Genomic DNA, 22,374 nt, shown 5'->3' on the forward strand with positions numbered 1-22,374 from the left:
TGTGAGCCTGAGGCCAAAGGAAGATGATGCAATTGCCAACAACATTAGACAGCGGGAAGGAGAGGGGGAATCTTGGAATAAAGATGAGATGGTAAGTTTGTGACGTTGATTTTGATTTGGTTGCAGAAGTCTAAAAGAACATTTCAGAGGGCTCAGAAATAAGTCTGTACAAAGGAGAGAGTTGAGGATGGAATTGTATATCTGGGAACCATCTGTGTTGAGATAATAATTAGAGTTATATAAATGAATGGTTTGCACACAGATAGGCCATTGAAGGAGAATGATGGAGCTCAGGATGGGCACCAAGAGAGAGCAGGAGGGGGAGGCTGAGACACTGAACAAGGGACTGAACAAGCTTTTTTTTTTTTTAATAGGAGATAGGGAGAATACTAGAAAGCCATAGTCTCTGCTGCAACGAAGAAAGGACTGTAAGGAAGGAGTGATAGAGTGTGCCAGTGGCAGACCCTTTTCTAGTCCTAATTAACCTGTAAACATCATCTTGGGAAAGAAAATGACATATGCAATAGTTATAATATTTTACTTTATTTCTCAGTTGTATAAAAGGTGTCATGTTACTTACCTTCTGCACATTTTTTAAGAATTAGTAAAGGTCTATACATCTCCTGCGTTGCATATCATGGTAACATAACAAATCAACATTAATCAGGAATTTCACAGTAAGAAATGAGCTAAGATTTATAGCCTATTCCAACTAAAACAGTGGCCTGTTGTATTTTCCAGCTGATAAACACTCAAAGCCATTCATGACAGAAATGGTGAAATAGCCTATTCACAAGTAGTGGTGGGTCCTAAGGCTGCAGGTGTTGGCAATGCCATCATGTAATCCCAGTCTTGGCACTATCATCTTTTTTCCAGCATAAAGCTCCAAAATCCATCACTCAAAAGCCATATATTATAGGAATGAGTCAGTTTCTACTGGACCACAGGGGCTGCATCTGGATTGAGTTTTATTACCCAGTGTACATATGACTGTCTACAGACAGCCACTGACATAAGAACTGATGCAGTTCTGACTGGACTGGTTTTTTTGTATGTTTTGTGGAAAGTACCAAGTAACTTTTAAAAAATGTCGGACTATGGGTATCTAATTTATAGAAAGTCAGTGTACAGGCATCTACTTTTTGCAGAGGGATCACGACAAGTTGTTTGTCTTCAGTGGAGATTTTGCAGTTTCTTTTTGTGCTGTGGCTCATGGCTGGCTCTAGACCAGTGGTTCTCAACCTTTCCTCTGTAAATTCTCTGAATTTAGCAACACACCTTTAAAAAAAGTAATGTATTTCTTACCATGCTTCTTCTACCCCATGGCACCCTTAAAAGGATTCATGGGGAGGCTGGGAAGACAGCAGTGGGCAAGGGCTCCTGAAGGCAAGGAGTGGTGCATAGTGCTCTGCACTGACAGGGCTGCTTGGTGGAGCAGACTGGGAAACTTGGGGATGTGTCCTTAGACCGCTGAGGGAGGCGGCTGTCCCTGCAGGAGGTGGAAGGGGGTGACAGTGGCCTCTGGAGGTACCAAGGCTGGTGCCAGGTGAGTGCAGTGGGGCAGGACCATACTGTGTCCTGCTCTTTCTGTCATCTGACCTCTCCCTGCTCTTGTCCTGTACCTGAGGGGTGAGTACAGCTCCCACAGAAGTGGCTGCTCCTCCAGGGACTTGCATGCTAACAACTGGACCAAGTGCCACCACCACGGCCCCTTCTACAAGCTCTGGGAGTATGTGAGGAGTAGAGAAAGGATCCAGGCTGAAAAGTACAGCTCCATGGCCACATGCTCTCTGAGCTGTCCAGGGCACAGTGTGCCACTTGAAGCACTGGCCCAGGGGCTGGCAGGGAGTGGGCTGGCAGGGAGCAGCCAGGGTACTGCTTGTCTGTGGGATGCTGGGGCAGGGCTGGGTGCTGCAACACTCAGTTGAGAATCACTGCTCTAGACCTAGGATTTTATTCATAGTTTCATAGTTATGAAACAGTTATATTCAGTTATCCTATATTACCTCTCAAACAACTGCCCCACTCATCCTCTGGCTAAAACTAAATATATAATTACACACAGCAAAAAGCCTTCTGTTAAAGGAACATTAACTTTGCCAAGTCAAGCACTGAAAGATTAGGGACTGCCAGAATTCAGGATGCCCATGAAAATTTAATTGAGTGCCCTGTGTATATGAAAGTCTTTAATTATTTGGCCACATATTATTTTTTCCATTGGATCCTTACCTCATTCATTGCACAGGATGGAGGATGCTAGTAGTTTTTTCCCCTTTTTTGTTTGATATGTAGTTCTGGGCCTTATTTTCTATTCATAAAGTTTCTCCTGAAGACAGCATTATTAACCAACTCACTGGCCTTTCTCTGGCGCTTCTCACTAGGTGGTATTTGAGTGTTCCACAAACGTTTATTTTACTCCCACAACGCCCCCCAGTAAAGTAAGGTTTATAATTCCTATTCTTCAGATGAGGAACAGAGGTACAAAAAGATTAAGGCTATAGGGAGTCCTGCTGACTTCAGTTGCAACCAGGAGTGTTCAACTACAAATCTCAGTGTCAAGGCAGCAGAGATGTAGCTAGCCATTTTGGCACCCTGATAGGACCAGAGGGGTGCTCCTGGGCTGAGTGTTGGGTGGTTGGGAGGGTGGGAGGCACAGGCTTCCTGCAGTCTGGCAGTGGTACAGGTTCAAGTTTCTGTGGCTGTAAAACAGGCTTCTGCCCTGTTTTGGTGCTTGGGTCTGGTGCCTTTCTTGCCTACTTCTAGTTACATTACTATAAGCCAGGCAGCCAGAAAGTCAGCCTCACCTCCATCCTTGGCAAAGTCTTTGAAAAGATTGTTAAGGCTCATATATGTGAGAGCCCAGCAGGAAAAATTATGCTGAGGGGAAACCAGCACGGGTGCATAGCAGATGGATCATGCCTGACTAATCTGGTCTCTTTTTATGACCAGGTTACAAAACACCTGGATGCAGGAGTAGAGGTAGATGTCATTTACTCAGACTTCAGAAAGGCCTTTGATATCGTATCCCACCCCATACTGGTGAACAAATTAAGAGGTTGTGACTTGGATGATTACACAGTCCAGTGGGTGGCAAATTGGCTAGAGGGTCGTACCCAGAGAGTGATAATGGATGGGTCGGTATTGACCTGGAAGGGAGTGGGTATTGGGGTCCCACAGGGCTCAGTCCTTGGACCGATACTCTTCAGTGTCTTCATCAGTGACTTGGATGAGGGAATGAAGTGTACTCTGTCCAAGTTTGCAGATGAATCAAAACTGTGGGGAGAAGTGGACACACGGGAGGGCAGGGAACAACTACAGGCAGACCTGGACAGGTTGGACAAATGGGCAGAAAAACAATAGAATGCAATTTAACAAGGAGAAATGCAAAGTGCTGCACCTAGGGAGGAAAAATGTCCTAGGAAATGACCTGCTCGGCAGCACGGAAGCGGAAAGGGATCTCAGAGTCCTAGTGGACTCCAAGATGAACATGAGTCGTCAGTGTGACGAAGTCATCAGCAAAGCTAACTGCACTTTATCGTGCATCAGCAGATGCATGACAAGCAGAACCAAGGAGGTGATACTTCCCCTCTATTGGGCACTGGTCAGACTGCAGTTGGAGTACTGCGTCCAGTGTTGGGCACCACACTTTAAGAGGGATGTGGATAACGTGGAGAGGGTCCAGAGAAGGGCCACTCGTATGGTTAAGGGCTTGTAGGCGTAGCCCTACGAGGAGAGACTAGGGTGCCTGGACCTCTTCAGCCTCTGCAAGAGAAGGTTTAGGGGCAACCTTGTGGCTGCCTATAAATTCATCATGGGGGTGCAGAAGGGAATTGGTGAGGCTCTACTCACCAAGGCACCCCTGGGGATCACAAGAAATAATGGCCATAAGCTAGCAGAGAGCAGATTTAGACAGGACATTAGGAAGAACTTCTTCACAGTTAGAGTGGCCAAAATCTGGAATGGGCTCCCAAGGGAGGTGGTGCTCTCCCCTACCCTGGGGGTCTTCAAGAGGAGGTTGTATGGGCATCTGGCTGGGGTCATCTGAACCCAGCACTCTTTGCTGTCTATGCAGGGGTTTGGACTCGATGATCTATTGAGGTCCCTTCCAACCCTAACATCCTATGAATCTATGAAAGCTGAGCCCCTGTGAAAAGTGGAAGCGTCTTGACTGGAATTCAGAGGGATAGGCAGGTACAGAAGGCAGTACTGCAAGCACGGTGTTCATCATTTCATAGTTTATAGGGGCTGGAAGGGACCTTACAGATCATCGGGTCCAACTGCCCTGTACTTGGGCAGGAAAGACTGCTGGGGTAAGATGACCCAGCAAGATGGGCATCAAGATGTTCAATTGCCTTAAGCATAAGTCTGTTGTTTTTTTTCCCTGGAATCCTTCACCTTGTGCAATGCACCCACTCTAACTTCTAGCACAAATAAGACAGGGGCTTAATAGACAACAGCCTCCACTGCTACATAATTCTGACCTCCCCCATCCTTCCCTACCCAGCACAGGTCCGTCTTGTCCACTGAATAAGTTGTTGCCCTCCAATCACTTCCTTCCCCCTCCACAAAGTAGTGTCTAATTCCACTCTCTGTCCAGGCAGTCCTGGTTTTCCTTCATTCCTCTAGCTCCTTATCCAACCCAAGTGTTCTTCTCCACCCACCATCCAAATACTTCTCAGTCCTACACTGATTACATAGATTGTTGCGGGCCAAACTTTTTTGGCAGGTGTGCCACAAATAAGTCCCACGCCCTCTCTGTGCCACTCCCATCCCCTTCTTCTGCTCTTTTTGCTTCCTATTCTGTACATCCTGTCTGATCTCCTGTTCTATCTGCCACTGTGCTGCTGCCCCCTCCAAGATCTCCCAAGTGGCTGTCTATGCCACTTGTGGCACAAGTTGGCCACCCTGATGTAGATGTTTAGCAGTTACATGCTGGCATAATTCCATTACCTGGTTTTTGACTTTGGATGGGTGGCCATTAAAACAAAATATAACTTACAAAAAGAATACAGTGTCACAGGATAGACATTCTGCATCTGTTTTACATGTTATATTCCAGTTTTTAAGGCTTCCAGGAACTACTTTCATTACTGAAAATCATTCTTGGCAGTAAGGAGCTCATCACTATCGGTGGATTATGAAAATGCTTTGCAATGTGTTTTCTCTGGAGTTAGGCTGCAACTTGTAAAGAGTTGTATTTGAGCTAATGCTGGTATTCAGAAGTAACCTACATAGAGACTTTTTAAAGTTAGAAGTAGGTTCAGTATCTGGCCTTTTTGGATATTTTAAATGTGTGCATTGAAATACTATAGCAGCTTGACAGATCCAATATAAATGATGTAAGGTATCACACATGCATAAAAATCTTGGCTGCAGCCCTGTGCTACATATCCTAGCTAGGAATGCCATGATTAAGTCATGACATATGGAGAACTAAATTTGAAGATAATTGGGTTTCTCTTACATGAGAAGAAAGAAATTTAGCCACTAGGGGTTTGAAAGTTTCCTGTACTACAGTTAACACCCTGAAAAACTGGAATTAAAGTTGGAGAATTAGAGTGGCCAATATTCCCATATCTTCAACTCCTATCCATTGTTAAATTAAAGTATCCATGACCTGACATTTGCTGAAAAAGTGACTTACCATAACTATGATGAGGTAAACAAGCAAATTGCAGCTCTGGTCAACAGTTCACATGTATATACAGTGGTCTTCACAAAGATCATATTTCCCAGCAAATACCACCACTAGCATGCCACAGTTCATTGCTATTCTAAATTAAGGAAATACTACTGCATTTCAGAGATGATAGTCTAATAACTACTGGTAACAATTATTTTTTTCAGGATAGCAGCTTATATGCATGTGTGATACCACGTCAGGTGTGGTTGGTGCCTTCTGAGTCTGGGGGGGGCAGCACAATTTGTTGGCGGGCCCAGGAGAGGGCCAAAAGCCTCATATCTACTCCTACACTTGTGTGCCGTGGCTTAGTGTGCCCTCCCCACCCTCCCCCCTCCACTGCCAGCCTGCGCAGCAAAAAAACTGCCCAGTCCTGAGCAGTGCTGAATTGGGGGCCAATCTCAGGGGGGTGGAGGGTGGGAGGGATGTGCCCCCTGCCATATCCCCCCTAGCAGTCGCTTGTGCCACATGTTAAGTATTATCTATGTGATTAATGGCATTTGTTGTGCACCTTTTCCCACTCATCTTCTCAGTCAAATCTTTTAGCAGCTTCAGGGAGCCAGCATTTTTACTTCAATCTGCCACATAAATGTTTCCTTTTCCCCCCCACAGAGGTGGACTTTCCAATCCAACAAATACTAAATTACACTGGCCTTCAGCCAAGTTAGCAGTTCTGGAGGGCTGGACTAGTGACAAGTTCAAGACTGGATATCTAACCAGCTTTCTGGGTTAGAAATCATTGAAAAGGGGAGATTCTCAGTGGGATCAACACTTTGTTTTAGCCAGGAAAGGTCCTGAGATAGTGAATTGGACATTAGAGTTATGATATCTTTATATATAGAATATTATTTTATATTCTTTACATATGAATCAACAGCATTTTGATCCTGGCCAAGAGGTACTGTTTCCAGATTGAGTTCTTCTACAAAACAGGAGAAGGATGGGAGACAGGAGAAGATACTGAAAATGTCTATTTGGCCACTTGTGTGGACAGTTGTGGTGGGACATCTGTCTTTTGAGAGAAAGGGAGGTCCTGAGAGAGATTCCAGACAATGGGAGGGTGATGATTCAGAGTGGGAAGGAAGAAACAGTATCTTTTGTGTTTCTTAAATGGTTTGTCCATTGTTACCAGCTTCATTGCAAAGAAATAAATGTTACAGGAACAACTTTCCTTGCTTTCATGAGAAACAAGTTTTATATGAGTGTGGCTGCTGTGAAACTATTTTAAATACATCCTTTAACGTGTAGGTTCCCAGGTATTCCAGTGCCTGTGAATAGCCTGAGAGATTCTAGTTCATATGTCAGAGGCAGAGAGATTAATGTGAAGTGTAAGATCCATGACCACATTAAGCTGCTTAGGTTTGTCTTACATATATTCAGATTACATTTTCAAAGGAGGAACAGGGTGCCTACTGAATACCCATTTCTTGCAAGACCTGTGTGCAAATTGGAGTGTGTCTGAGTAATAATAATGCTTTGTGCTTTCATATTGCTTCCCATCAGGGAGTCTCCAAAGCACTTTGCAAACATTAAAAGATGCACTGAGTTTGCTCCATCTCTATTTTACAAGAATGGAAACTAGGTCATAAGGGAGGTTAGGGTCTACATTTTCAAAATGTGGCAACTTTCACTGTTTCAATTTTGGGTTTTCTAACCTTAAGCAGCTAGCACCTGAATTTCAGATGCTGAAACTGATGGTGGGCTCTACAAGTAGTCAGCAGTTCTAGAAATCAGAACTTACACTGCTAAAGCACCCATCATCAGAGGACAGCATGGAAAATATGCATTTACTCAATTTATGCAAGACCCCACAGCAAATCAGTCACAGGAATGGGAGTTAGGGGAGCTGTAACCTTGAATTCCGGAGTTGCGGCCCTGGAATCTAACACCAAAAATGCTCCAAGTAGCCTGGGAATTTGCCCAGGCATAATTGCCTTGCCAAATACCTGTTGATATATACTGAATGGGTATTTGCAGACACCACAGAGTGCTCAGTGTTTTTGTGGACCAAGTCTAAGTGGCACCTTTGATGTTTGGATATGCTCCTTTTAAAAAGGCAAAAATTTAGCATTTTTCCTGCATCAGTGCATACAGGGAAGTGGAGTGAAAGATCCTACTTGCGATTCAAGGAACACACTTTGTGCTCTATGAGCATCAGACATGAAAAATAGCCACCTTGCACATCTCCTTCGCTATTAGGTGCTATTGAATACAACTGAATACTTTCACTGATAACTTGTATTTTAGTCCATGTTTAACATGACAAAAAAGAACAAACCTTGTCCCAGTGCAAGTGCTGGAACAGATCAGAAAGTCATTTGTAAACCTGTCGGCTTTGACTAAGGTAGAGTAAGTATGTGACGTGGGACTGATTTGCATGTTTGTGACTTTCAGAAGTTCTGCCAAGGTGTGACAGATCTACAATACTTCAACGTCTCTTATTGCCTTCAACTGACAAATGAAACTGCTAAAGCTCTGGCGTTGTACTGCCACAACCTTACGTCTCTTAACTTAGCTGGCTGTCCCAAGGTATGTACAAGAGCTGGGAAGGAGTGCCAGGAATGCTGTTACATAAATTAACATAGTGTATCATTCTGAAGTTTGACCTGCTAATGTCTCTATTTTGCAATAGTGTTACAGTTCATATTTCTCAATTAATAATTTTTTACTTGTTTTTTGTAACCATCACCCAAAGCAATAACTGTCACTGAGTTTCTGGAAGTTAATCAGGTCAAAACTTTTCAAAAGTGCTAAAGTGACTGAAGCAGCTGAACCTCGTAAGGCATGAGCTCCCATTGTCCAGATTCTTAAATGTGCTTAGTTGTTGCCAAACTCTGAGTTGCAGTGTCTGACCCCTGGGTGGCCAAGCTCAGTGTCCAGGCTCCTCAGAAAATGCAGGTGAAAAGTTAGGTACCTAAGGAATGGGTGTTCAGAAGCTGGCAAGGTGGACCTGGGGCAACCTGAGCCAGCTAAAAGTAAAGTACCAAGGAGCAAAGCTGGGGGAAGAAGAGGGTCCTGCAGAGCCTAAAGAATTGAGCTGATGCACCTGCCTGATGGGCTTCTCTTTTCTTAGGATCCTTAGCTGTGAACCCTCCCTTGGAGTTAGGTAAACAGCTGAATTGGCTGACATCTTGTACCTCTTGCTCTGTTCTGCTGCCCCTCAACATGTTGGTGGCTTGCTTCTGGGCCTCCAGATGTGGAGGTAGCTGGTACCAGATATTCTGCGAGTATGACTACAGGATCAAGCTCTGACCATATCCACCTAGTCTGAAAATCTGTCCATGGAGCATATGGGGCTTCAGCTTAATCTAGGGTTGCCAGCAGCTTGTTTGTTGTGGGGTGGCATCAGCTTTGTAAATACCAACCAGTGGGCACTTAATTCTGTGCCTGAGGAAGTTGGGGCCTGTAGGATTGGGTGACAGCAAAGCAGCAGTTTTGTGGTACCTAAATGATTACATATTAGGCATCTAAAGAGGGAGATGGGTGCCCTGGCACTTCTAAGAAGATGGAGCCCAGATTCCAGAAGAGATTTATATCTAGAAATTGCTTTTTATTTTGAATGTATGTGCCTTTCCTCAGAAGTGCGATTCATCCAAATCCCACCTACACGTTTATGCACATGAGACGTCCTAGGCATTTCAGTGCAGATCTATAAATTCTAGCACTTAGGTGAGAACAGACTTAATTGCTGGAAAACACCTACTACACATGCTCATCGTATCGCCATTTTGAATAAGACGGTTGTGTTGGCATCTGAATCTAGCCTAAGGTTGTTTGCCATTCACAAGCCAATTATCCCTGCCTCTACTCAGAGTATGCCTAATGGAAGAGGAAGAGGTGCCAACTTTTCTTAATTGGTTATAGGACTGGCCCAGGAAGCGACAGACTTAGGTTCGACATGACTCAGCTAAAGGTTGTCTGAATCCATATCTCCCATTTCCCATGGAAATGCCACCAAGCTAATGGGCTGAGCTAAGCCGAGAGTGCCTTTGTCATTCCATTGAAGCTGGTCCACTCAGCAGACAAGAGTGCAAGATTCGCTGGGTCAGAAGGACAGCAAGCAACAGGAAGCCTGATTCTACACCATAGGGAGAAGTTACTCCCCCAGGAAGGAAAGAGCCAGGGAGCCATGGGTTCAGGACTTGCTCCCAGTATAACTCCAGTAATCATCACCATTAATACCTTATATTATACTTTCCTGTATCTGTTATACACTGCTCCTTTTAAAAGAGCTGGTTACTACTGGGTATGAATACTATTAATAGGAATACTTAAGTCATTTCCATAAATTTCGTTACCTTCTTATACAGTACATTTGCTCCTATGTTTATACAATTATATCTGCTTTCTTTTATAGCGAAACAAGTATTTACTGCATTTTTTTCAATAGCCATTCCAATGTAAATTAAAAAGGGAATGATACTAAAAAGTTTCATAATGACATAATTTTGCTTCTGCTGAAGTCAGTGCTTGACTTAAGCAGGGGAAAATAAAGGCTAGTACAGAGGAATTTTGAAAAACAAAACAACTCATCCTAGACTATCAGCAATTAAATGCAGCAGCCTGAATTGCAACTCCTCTATTCCACTTTTCTCAGCTGCTTTTAGCCGTTTGATTAACCTTTCAATAGTAACATTATAAATGGAAGTCTATAGGCAGAATGATCAGCTCGCACTAGATGAACAGATCTTGTTTCCAATCATACCTCCCCCACTTCTCTCTTTACCTTGTGTTCATGACACAAGAACATATGGACATAAGCTAGCCACAAAAAAAAAAGACTGGGAATTAGGAGATCTCAAACTATCAGAGCAGTGATATTCTGGAATAGTCTTTGGAGAGAAGAAGGAACAAAAGCCTGCCCAGTTATTTCTTCCCTTTAAAAAGATTACCCAGCAAATCTGGTCTTTTCACAGCTGAAAGGCCTGGACAAAATGAACAAATTACAGCAACTTAAAAGGGGCCAAGACGGACTTACTGTGCACCAGTTGTTCTGCAGTCACTGTTGTCATGTGTGATCTCACCCTGCAGTAAGTGAAAAGGAAGCCACAGTAACTTAGCTTTGTTTCACTTGGGTTGAACTCCCACAATTTAGCTTCTACTTACTACAGGCTGAGAGTGGGCACATGAGCAATTACTCTGTGTCAGCTGCCCCATGTTAAATCCTCACCTCCTTTAGCTTGCCATAACTTGGTTGTTTATACCTTTGGTCACTATCATCAAGACTGTTACAGAAAAATCCATGCTGGATCTTAATAAGCCCTCAATTGGGTGCAAGCCAGTTTGAAATTCCATAGAGTACTATTGGATGGATACACCTGAGGCTATTACCACTAATAGGTCTCTCAAATTCTTTGGCAATTGCCCACATAGATACAGAGCTGCCAAGTAAGGAAATTTTCCACTCAGAGATGGTTTAAAAATGGACAAGAGGAGCAAGATCTAATCTGTTCCAAGAGAGATGTTTGGCAGAATCTTGGCCTGCAACATCAGGCATGTGAAAAAAACCCAAACAAACACAAATATAATAATAAGACAACTTGGGAAATTCACTTTCCATTTAGTGTACCGTGGAAACCTGGACATTTCCATGAAGTTTGAAAAAATGATCAGTGTAATCATACTGACTGAACCCTGTTCTTCTCCTTTGAAAAAAATTGTTATCTTTAGTTCAGCACAGTTGGGTTCCCTGACATTATATTTCTCTGGCAAATAACTGAACATATATTTTTAAACAGATTATGAAAATCTTCCTTCTAACATTGCTCATTCCATCTAAAAATTTAATAATTGTGCTTGCTTATAAGCACAGCTGAGTCTCCTGTGTAATTTGTAAGGCTGTAAAGCTTCACTCAGGGAATACTCATTGAATTGTTCTGTGGAAAGAATTTAATTGTTGTTGGCAACAAACCACACGAGAGAAAATGCACTGAGAGCTGAAAATGAATCCCTGGATAAATGAATAAGCCAGCTAAATAATACACTTCAAAAGATACAAGCCAGTGGAAAGATGACCTGTGCAGAGAGTAGGGTTAGTGTTTGTGATCAAACATATTTCCTGGAATTGGGTCTGATCCTCCATAATTGAGTCCAGCAGGCAAAGTTCTGCTTACTCCCCTCAGAGCGGGAGGAAGTATTTTGTGAACCAAGTGCAGGGCTTGATTGTGGGCATTTACCAAAACCCATGAGTAAAACTGGCATCTCCCGGGGTGGAGGAGTGGGAGTGCAGAGGCAAGGGATAGTGGACTCGTGTCCAGCTCTATAAGCCCCTCTGGAGACCAGAAGGAAACAGGATCATAGCTCCATCTCCTCTTTTGGTCCTTTTTAAGCTTCCATGATCCTAGGAACTGTGAAAGAGACTTACAAAAGCTGCTCAAGAGAAGCCTACTTCTTGTTTCCCTCCATGCCATCCTCCATGCCATTAACTGAATGAAACGGCTGTGTTTCAATTCGGTTTTGGATTCGGCTGGTTTGAATGCCAGTGATTCATTTCAGTGTTTCAGATCACTCCTGTTTTCTTTCATCTGAATCTCCTCTGAATCTGTCTTGAACGGGCTGCAAGCTTTGCACGGCCCTACCGCCCAGCCAAGCAGGGCCTGGAGCTGGGGGCTACAGGGCCCCAGCAGGGAGCAGGATGGGGCCATTGGTGGCTCGTCCAGGGGAAGGCAGCTGCCCTCCATGCAGGTAAGGAGACTCCTGCGCAGATCTCTGATCCACGTCATGCCAGGTTGCGGGGCAGGGAAGCAGCGCAGAGCGGCGAGCAAGCCTGCTGGTCCCTGCCACGCGACCTGGCTCCGCAGGGAACAGAGATCCGTGCTGGGGTCTCCTCACCACTGCTGCCTGCCCTGCACAGCTCCACGTCGCTGGGACAGTGTGGGGCAGGCAGCAGCGGTGAGGAGACCCCAGACATGGGTCTCTGCTCCCTGTGGAGCTGAGTCATGTGGCAGGGCAGCAGCCTACAGCTGTTTCCCTGCAAGCCTGGCTCTGAAACTGAAATTTTCCAAAATGTTTCAGATGCCTTGTTTTGTTTCGGAGATGTTTTGGAGCTTTCCATTTTGATTCAGATTCAGTTTCAGGTGCCAAAAGGGCCCAAAACACCTCTGAAACAAAACAGCTGCCAAAATTTCACACAGCCCTATTGAACGTCCGAGCAAGGTTTTTTTTACATTTGTTAAGTCTCCCAGACTTTGGACCCTTTAGGCATTCAGACTGAAGTCAGTGAAACTACTCACATGCTTAAATTGGCACATATACTTAGCTCACAGAATCTGGGCATTATATAGTGCCCGAAGAAAATGCCAGTGTGTGATCGATACCAGTTTAGCCACTGGAAGTGTGGAGTGAAGCCAAGTTCCATTGTGGACAAAAGGCATGGCGTACCGTCAACAAAATCAGTCATAGGAGAATACGCGCACATTTGGGATAAAGCCCTGAAATGCAAAAGTGGGTTATGTTAAATCTAAGTTTCTCTTTCCCTTGCACCCCTGTAGTTAGTTATCTCTAAAATGAATCAGTCAAACAGTTAACATGCAATAATTTGAGAACAGTGAAGCCCACAGTGTGCGGACTGACTGTACATACACAATTATAGGGTTGAGACTACCAAGCTATTGCAGTCTTCTCATTAGCTGAAATGTCCCTGGATGCTTTAGCAGACACAGGAATTATATTTAACTGACACCAACTGTTCTCCCAACATTTAAGGGTGACTTTTATGTATATTTTCTTTAGTCTCCTTGTTCTGATAGTAAGAATTCAGCTGTTCCATAAACTTCATTTCCTCTGTGGTACTTTAGTATATAATTTTCTGAAATGATACACTGTAAAAAATTGTGTTGTGGTTTTCTCTGGCATCTCCAGTAATCCTCTAACTTCTGTATTTATTTCTTTTGCTTTATTTCCAGATGACCGACTTGGGTATTCAGTATTTGTCTAAAGTCTGCCATTACCTCCACTTCTTGGACATCTCAGGCTGTATATGTCTTACTGACAAAGTACTGAGTTATCTTTGGAAAGGGTGTAAACAGCTCCGGATTTTGAAGATGCTGTACTGCCAAAATATTACCAAGTAAGATGTGCTCTGAGGCAAATTTCAGAAGTTGGTGTAAAATTGGAAAGTGTACAACTAAATATTATCGACAGGAGACAAAATATGGTTTTTAATGCATCTAGTGTTCAAGTGACATATGTCACAGCCTGGCCTGATCCTCCTCTTATAGCAAATAGGATCGCAACTGGGTCTCACATACTTTGAGCTGGTCAGGCCACTGTTTCTACCAACAGTTCACTGTTTCTAGCTCTGGGTCTGTTCAGATTTGGATCTATATTCCCTATGTCTACCAACCTTTATTGGCTTAGTGCCTTAAACCATAAAACCAGTTCTTTAGGCTTCCTGATCCAACAGGTGCTTTTAAAATTTCCTCAGAGCATTGTTACAGCTAGGAATGGGAAGTGGGGTGGGTCCTAATGTTAGGTGGCTGGGTAAGGACCCACGGTCTGACATCACAGCAATGCATTTGTATTGCTGTGGCCTATTCAGACCCACTCTTGCCACAATCCTGGCATAGAGACCCAGCTGTGGGCACTCAATTAACCTCTTGAAAATCAGTGTGGAAGGCAAGCAAAACATTCAGGCTTATTCAAGGAATTTTTAAATCTTGGTCCATTTTAATTTTGAAAAACTGTTTCTGGATAAAATGAGAATTTTCAGAACCAAACTTGCTGTTTCTGTACACTGTCAAAACATGACATAAAACCCAGAAGAAATATGTTTTAATTTCATGCTTGCCCCCAGAACACCAATAAATCATGCACACTTCATGTTCCTAAAGGAGTTCCTCTGTTATGTATCAACCAGTGACCAGTCTTTTAGACCGGGGGTGGCCAACCTATTGCATGAGTGCCACAGACAATCTCTGCGCGTGGTACCTGGCACATTGGGGTGGGCACAGGTAGCACAGCAGCCAATAGGACAGGAAGCAGAAAGCAGAGCAGGAGATCAGGCCAAGAAAACAGGGCCGGAGGCAGAAAGCAGCGGAGGAGATCAGGAAAGAAGTACAGAGCAAAAAGCAGAGCAGCATATTAGGCAAAGAAAGGGGGTCGGAGTGGCACTTGAGGAAGGCACAGGGCTAATTTGTGGCATGCCTGACAAAAAGGTTGGCCCCCACTATTCTAGACTTTGCTTAACAGTCAAGGCCAGCCCTATACACAGCCAAGCACGTGTCATGTCACTGTGTCACATTCCATTTGTCTTGTAAGATTAAAATAAAAACAAAATGGAGTCACAACAACTTGTAGCTCAATATAACTCCACCAAAAATAGAAGCAAATGAAGAATCCATTCTTTCCAGTGCTAGACACTGTTAAAGAATAACACGTGATAGCAGGCTGCAGACTTACTTAAATATTAATATAAAACAGAAGCAGTGTATGAAGCAGACATCTCCTGATGCATATGTCCATATTTAGAAATTAATGAAATGGTAACTAATCCTATCTCAAAACTCCATAAAATACAGCACATAACCTCATGTGGGAGTAAGTGAGGCTGGTACAGAGTGCATTTTTTGCTGGAAGGGAAAGTAGGTTGGTCCCTTGAGTAGTTTCTTCCAAAAGCAGGAAGGTATCAGTTGCAATTCATTTTGGACAGTCTCTGCGATAAACTAAAAAAACTGCAGCTACAGAAAGTTACGGATGGAAGGGAGTCTTGCAGAAGTCACAGTAACACTGGAGGACATTTACAATAAAGTGTAGGACTCCTACTGCATCAAGTTAGCTGAAACACTAGGAATATTGAATACATTTTCTCTCCATGCGGTTATTTTCTTGGGGGTGGAAGAGAAAGGAATGTTTCTGCCTCCATTCAAAGACCCCCACTAAACTGCCTGGTGCTTCCAACCAAAACATTGCTCAATTATGCTCAGTACTATGCTGGTTCACTCGGCAGCATTTTTAAGAGCAACAGGAGATGTTTCCTCCTTTTGTAGCTGTTACTTGTCTCAAACACTTAAGCTCAGCATCTCAGCTCATTAATCCCTGACTAATAAGGAATACAAGCTTTGGCATTGGGAGATGATTGCTTTTAACTTTAATAGTTTGATATTGGTTATAAAAGGCTATTGCAGTAACACTTTCCTAAAAGGGAACATTTTATAAATATTTTCTGTGTGCTTGGTACATGTGAATGACAGAAAGGGAAGGCACTGGGACCTGAACAGTGTGGGCTCAGAAATGAAGGCAGCCAAAAGAGACCATACAAAGGATTAAGATCTAATCTCTCAGCCATTTGCACCTTAGGAAACAAATAAAATATATAACAGCAAGCAGTTCTTTCTGCCCACTGTACACTGATCTTTTTCAAATTTGACGTGAGAACTTACTGAAGCACCTGGAGCGTCAAGTTTCAGTTCACAGGGAATGTCTACTTGAGCTGGAAGCCATAATAATGATACAACTATTGCTGCTGGCATGGCCTCAGAAGAGCTGGGATCTTATGTCACTTAAGTATTCCTACATAACCTGCCAGAGGTTTGGTGTATGCTTCCCACCTTTGCTGTTAGCTACCAGCTTTCCCCTTCCCTCCTTCTTTCATCTTTTCCAATCTTCTTGCTACAAACAATTCTCCTATCACCATTTTTAAGCTTTTGGCCTGTTTTGCTTTTGTTTTATTAATTAATCCAACTTATCAAATAGCAACTTTAACATTTAAAAATACATTCAGTGCCCTAAAATATACATAAAGACATATATCAGAAGTGCTCCCTTAACTCAGGACAGTGTTCACAGAGGAGTCTTGTGATCCTGTCTTCTCTTCCCTTCAGTCTCTGACAGGTGCTTTGTTTTAGTTGATGTTAAGCTTTTCTGTTTCTTCCTGTCTATATTCAACATAGTTAATCATTCCCCACCTCTGTTTTTCTCAGAGCTTTGCATAATACAGAGTTCATCATCTACTCAACTGTGCTTTTAAATTTTGTATTCCCAAATTCTTCTTAATTGTTGGCTGACAGAACTAGTATTCTCTTTCAATATACAACAAAATTTCTCATTATTTTTGGTCTAAAGACAGAAGATTCTTCTTAGCAGATTACAGCAATGCCTACCAAATTTCTCAAATGAGCATCCTTTTCCTTCTTCCCTGTAGAACATGGGCTTGCCAGGACAGCTTTTCTGCTACTGAAACTTCCCAAACTTTTTGAAACCAGTCAGTGATTTTAACAGGGGTGGGGTGGCCTTTCTTTTCCAGGCTTTTCAGTTGTAATTCTTGCAGCCAGCAGGAGGTGAGCAAGTAAATCCTTAAGACTCTTACATGTTGCAGAGGTCTCAGGAAGAGAAGACTAAAGGTGCATCCAGATGAGCATATGGTTGTGTGGTACATGGCGCCACATACTGCACACATTGGTGTTCTCTACGCTGCAAGGGCATGCTGGCCGAGCATGTGCAGTGCCAGGTTTTTCTACAGGCTTTTTTGACCTCTGGATATCTAGGGATTAAAAAAAAAACTCTGGGGGAAAAAACCCAGAGCAATGCATGCTCAGCCAGCATGTGCTGCTGAAAAGCAGAGTTGAGCCAGCCATAGCCACACTCCACTGCCAGCCAGGCTTTGCTCACCAGAGTTGCCACAGCTGCAGCCCTGGGAGGCCCCTGGGACCCCAAGTAAGGCTGCTGGGGCCAGCACTGTGCTGACCCCAACCTCTCCTACCCCACCTGGGGCAACTTGCTATGCGCCAAAGCATGCGTGGCATGGGCATTCCCCAGGGACAAGTAGCAGCGGCACAAGGTACACTGCCACTACCTGTCCCCAGGGAACCAAATGTCCACGCACATCTGGACGCGCCCTAAGAGGTTGTCTGATAGATAGTATCCTGTTATTTCCCTCACATCTCTAACCTGATCCTGGGACATGCCCACCAGATGTGACAGAATCCTCAGAATCCAGCAACAGCCTGTTCCTGGACCATAACTACATTTACTTTTAAAGGGGGAGAGAGAACATCGACACAAGATTTTAGAATTATTTTCTTTTATTATTGTGTAGATGGATGTATGAGGACCATTGTTTTAGACAGTTTCCCATTCTTCAGCACTTGTTTCTGATTCAGTAGCTCATTTTGTCATCAGTAATGCTTATTCTTCTCTGCTGAGCTTTACATTTCTTTGGGCATATGTTAAAAAGTGTCTCAGTTGCAGATATTGGAAAAATGGGATCTCCTATGGTACGCTGTATTTCTTCCAAAGATCCAAATACCTATTCTTTGAATATTCCAGCATTTGGGACACTGATATATGTTCCCAGGTACTAAAGCTTCCTCATGTGTTACTAAGACTATATTCTTCTTATTATATATAGGTACTAAAGGTGACAGGAATGAGCTTAATTTCTTATACATGATATCCCAAGTTTTCATTTTTCCTGTCTTAAGGGGTGGTTGTGTACTGAATTTGGCCTGGATGATTTTTTTCAACCATGTTAAGTTAGAAATGTAGTTTGCGAATACCACCACCTCACAGTAAGCACCGGGTAAAGACAGAGCAAACATTGTCCAGCAGTCAGTGTTGGCTGGCTTGGTAAAAACACTCAACTGTTCGGAAGCTTCTTTTCCTTTTCATTCACTGGAGGTCTCCTCCTCTGCTGCTCCTCAAAACTTCCCTCTTATTTTTAATAGTAAGAAGTACCATGTATTTGCCTTCTAAGATTATGTGCACTTTGGGACAAGGATTGTGTCTCTGTATATGTTTAGGAAGTGGTTGGCTCAAATTATTTATGTTGTGGAGGCTCTCAAAGTCTTGTCTGTTCAGGGCCTCCTATTGAGATTTCCTTTGTCCTGGGAACGTTCACAGTGGCCAGGGGCAGCTAGGAGAGAGCTGTGCCTGGAACTGTCCTTGCCACCCCGAACATCAGCTTGAGATGCTATCAAGAGCAATGCAAGCGATCTTTCTTCCCCACTAGGAGCTAAGAACTAGGGGGCCCACGAACTAGATCCAAGAAAAGACTTAAAGTGCATAAAGCAGGACTTAGGGATGTAAGTCTGAAATCGTGATCCAAAACCTCACCTCAGCAGGTGAGGAATAGTTTAAATTGATCTGTAAAGTGGAATTTGTGTCTGTACCCTTTAGTGTTAGGTCTCCAGGAGCCTGAAGGTCTGCTTTTGGGCAGAAGTGCCTCCAGTCTGCTGGGCTCTTTGCCACTAAAATCTATCACATATACAAACCCTATTGGGATAAATTCATTAGATCTAATTCCTCTGTCTCTTTTCTGATGTGCCCAATCCACTAGTTGCTCTCAGACCATGCCTGACAGATTGGGCTCCGCAGATAAAGTAGCCATTGTGGATAGCTCAGAGTAGCTCCAGTGGGAAGCCGAAAGCACCTCACTGGAATCAGGTGGGTGGGTACTTATGTTTACTGGTGCTGGCATATGCCCCCCACCACAGCACAGAGAGGCCCTATGCATCTAGACTACATGTAGTACTTCCAGGGTGAGGTGGCAGCTAAGCAGTGGTTTTGAGGAGCTCAGTTTTGGATGAAGGCACCTAACATGGCAGTTAGGTGCTTACGTTCTTCCTCAGTCTTTCTGTGGCTTTCAATTTGGGACCTCACACTTGCACTTAACTCATCTAGGCATGCCCAACTGAGTGACTGGGCCTCTCCATTTTATGTTTAATGCTGAAGGCAATAGTTTCTTTGATTTGAGATTATGTTCTGGATTAAGGCAATTATTGTAACAATTGTTGCTTTTCAAAAGATGCTACATATAAAATAAGGTTTTATATTAGTGGATTTATAACGGTTGAAGATCTGACCTTGAGGGTTTTACACTGTTACAAGATTGGGTAGAAACTGTTTATGCAATGTGGTTATTTTTAATGTTTTGTTTCAGACAAGCTGTTCTGAAATACTCAGCCAAGATAGAGAAACAAGAATACAGCAATGCTGAACCTCCTTCATGGTTTGGGTATAATCAGCCTAGTACTGTGGTCAAGCCCCAGAAGAAACACACAACAGGAACTGAAAAAGCAAAATTGTGGATTCGGAATGAAAATGAAGAAGCTGCATAATATCTTTTATATTTTAACCATACTTTTTTTTTTTAAGGGAATAGTCATTTAATAAAAGGAGTTCTTTCTAGTTGAACTGGTAAGAGTTAGTGCAAGTCAAGTCTTTGTAGCAGGATAATTGAGGCCTACATTTTAGGGCTGTCAACTAATCACCATTAACAAGCATAATTAATGCATTAGTTTTTTTAATTCATTTTTTTAATATGCATTAATTGCTACTGCTGGGTCCTGTGTGTTGGGGGAAAAGTGCCCCCCCCCCACACACACGGCCAGCAAGCAGCCAGGCAGGGTCCTAGAAGCAGACTTGGCAGCTCAATGCAGGTAAGTGTATGGGGGGGCAGAGGTTGGACAGCCAGGTCTTGGGGACTGTTTAGGGTGGGGCAGGGAGGGGAGGGGGGCAGGTGCCTGCTGGCCCTAGAGGAAGCTATCCAGGCACTGGGTCTGTGTTAGGGCAGGGTGAGGCACCTTTTGAAGGTGGTGGGGAGCTCCGGCATGGAGCTGGTGCCCCATGCTTGCACGGGCTAGGCAGCCCCAGGTGATGCTGTTGGGGGGAGCAAGGGGCTGTGGGGGTCAGGAGTGCAGGGCACCAGCAGTGCCAGGGGGCTGCAGGTCAGGGTCAGGAGTGAGGGGTACCAGCTGTGCCAAGGGGTGAGGGTTGGGAATGAGGTGTGCTCCCAACATGTGTCCTCTTTTTTGTAATTGAAAAAATGCTAACCCTGGTTTTGACCCTTTTCACATACTGTACTTAATCACTAGGCAGAAATTAGCACAGTTCTACTCTGTTCTTCTGGTAGTGAGTAAATAAATAGCAGAAAGATACAATGGAACAAAGCAAGATGTGGGCGTTTTGAATGGGAAGATTATTTATAAAAAAACTTGCGGATGGTTCTGTGGATAAAAAGACTTATCTGTAGCTGTTGCAAGGCTGAGCTCCAATATAATCAAAGCACCTCAAGTCTGCAGTACTACCTATGTGCTAAACATGCTTTTGGTGCCATTCCTCTTGCTACAGATAACCCAATGACAGCAAATGAATCCGGCGAGCTGAGACACAGTACACTTACTGAGTTTCAGAATCGCTGCAAGCCCATGGATAAAATGAAATACAACAGCTTAACCAATGCTACTGCAAAATGAACAGCTATGGACTGCGGACCACTCAACATTGTAAATGACAGAGGGCTGATAGAGGTTATTCAAATTGCATCTTTTAATCAGTCAAACCTTGCCCTTCCAAGGAACTATTGCATCACAAATACACGACCTATATCACAACAAGAAGGCTACTAATTTGGAGCTGTTGAAAAATGCACAAGATGTTGCTTTGACTGGTGATCACTGGACATCCTTGAGCAATCACAGCTATCTTAGAGTCATGATACACCTGACTGATGCTGCATGGACACTGCAGTCATTTGCTTCAACAGAGACATTATGCTGAAACTTGCAGAGAGTTTCTTGGACGTTCCAAAAGAATGGCATATTCAAGAAAAGGTAACAGCAGTTAGCACTAACAGTGCACATAATCTGATAGCAGCAGCCAGTCACTTGCCTTTTGAACACATGATGAGCATCACTCACAGTCTGCAGTCATCCATCACAGTCCTGCTCAGTGCTGGTGGTTTTGAAAACGTGCTGGCAAAGTGTAGAAAAATTGTGGACCATTTCAAACACAGTCCAGGTTAACAGTGCAGAGCTAAAACCACAAGCTGCAAATGGACAGAAACAAGAACCTCTCATACAAGGTATTTCTACCAGACAGAATTCCACATTGGGTATGGTTCGGCGCCTGCTAAGAAGTAAAGCCGCTATCACAGCCATGTTAGCTCTTCAAAAGCACAATCTTATCAGTGCTCCCAAGTAGTGATTTTGGAAAACTGCAAAAGCTAGAAACGGTACTTAAGTCCTGCAGGTTTACAACTGAACTCCTTTGAGGAGAACTGTACGTCTCCTTCTCCATGATTTTCCCTGCACTCTACTATGTATTTCATGATATGGCAGTCTCGGATGACGACCCAGCATATGTTGCTCAATTTGAGGACACTTTCACTGCAGATATAACAAACTGCAAAGAGAGTAGCTATAGCGCTCAACCCAAGGTTTAAGGATCTGAAGTGCCTTCCAAAATCTGAGGGGAGTATGCTGTGGAGTATGCTGGCAGAAGTCTTAAAAGAGCGGCACTCTGACGTGGAAACTACAGAAACGGAACCACCACAAGAGAAAAATCAGCCTTCTGTTCGTGGCATTTGACTTGCATGATGAAAATGAAGGTGTGTTGGTCTGCACTGCCTTGGATCATTATAAAGCAGAGCCCGTCATCACCATGGAGGCATGTCTTCTGCAATGGTGCTTGAAGCATGAAGGGGCTTATGAAAGTTTAGCACATCTAGCACATAAGTACCTTGCAACATGGGCTACAACAGTGCCGTTCGAATGACTGTTTTCGCTTTCAGGTGACATTGTAAATAAGAAGCATGCAGCATTATCTCCTGAGAACATAAACCACCTTATTTGTCTAAGTGACTGGCTGAAATGCAGCAACGTTCATTGAAAAATAATATTTCTTTTGTTTAGCATTTTTACAGCGCAATTATTTCTAAAAAATAAATAAATAAATAATAAAAAGTGAAGACTGTACAG

General features: G+C 43.5%; 1 protein-coding gene across 1 annotated transcript in view; it reads left to right on the forward strand.

The window, feature by feature from the left end:
* The window catches only part of FBXL13 (F-box and leucine rich repeat protein 13), a 228,470-nt gene extending 208,483 nt beyond the window's left edge, over positions 1-19,987 (forward strand). Inside the window, exons 19-21 of the mRNA XM_019509463.1 lie at positions 8,075-8,209; positions 13,585-13,748; positions 19,557-19,987. Of these exons, the coding sequence (XP_019365008.1) occupies positions 8,075-8,209; positions 13,585-13,748; positions 19,557-19,734 (477 nt within the window). The 3' untranslated portion in view covers positions 19,735-19,987. The remainder of the gene's footprint in view (positions 1-8,074; positions 8,210-13,584; positions 13,749-19,556) is intronic.
* Positions 19,988-22,374: the final 2,387 nt, after the last annotated feature.

The sequence above is a fragment of the Gavialis gangeticus genome, unplaced genomic scaffold (genome assembly GCF_001723915.1).
Source record: "Gavialis gangeticus isolate Ggan-Ray unplaced genomic scaffold, GavGan_comp1, whole genome shotgun sequence".
In the NCBI taxonomy this organism is placed as follows: Eukaryota; Metazoa; Chordata; order Crocodylia; family Gavialidae; genus Gavialis; species Gavialis gangeticus.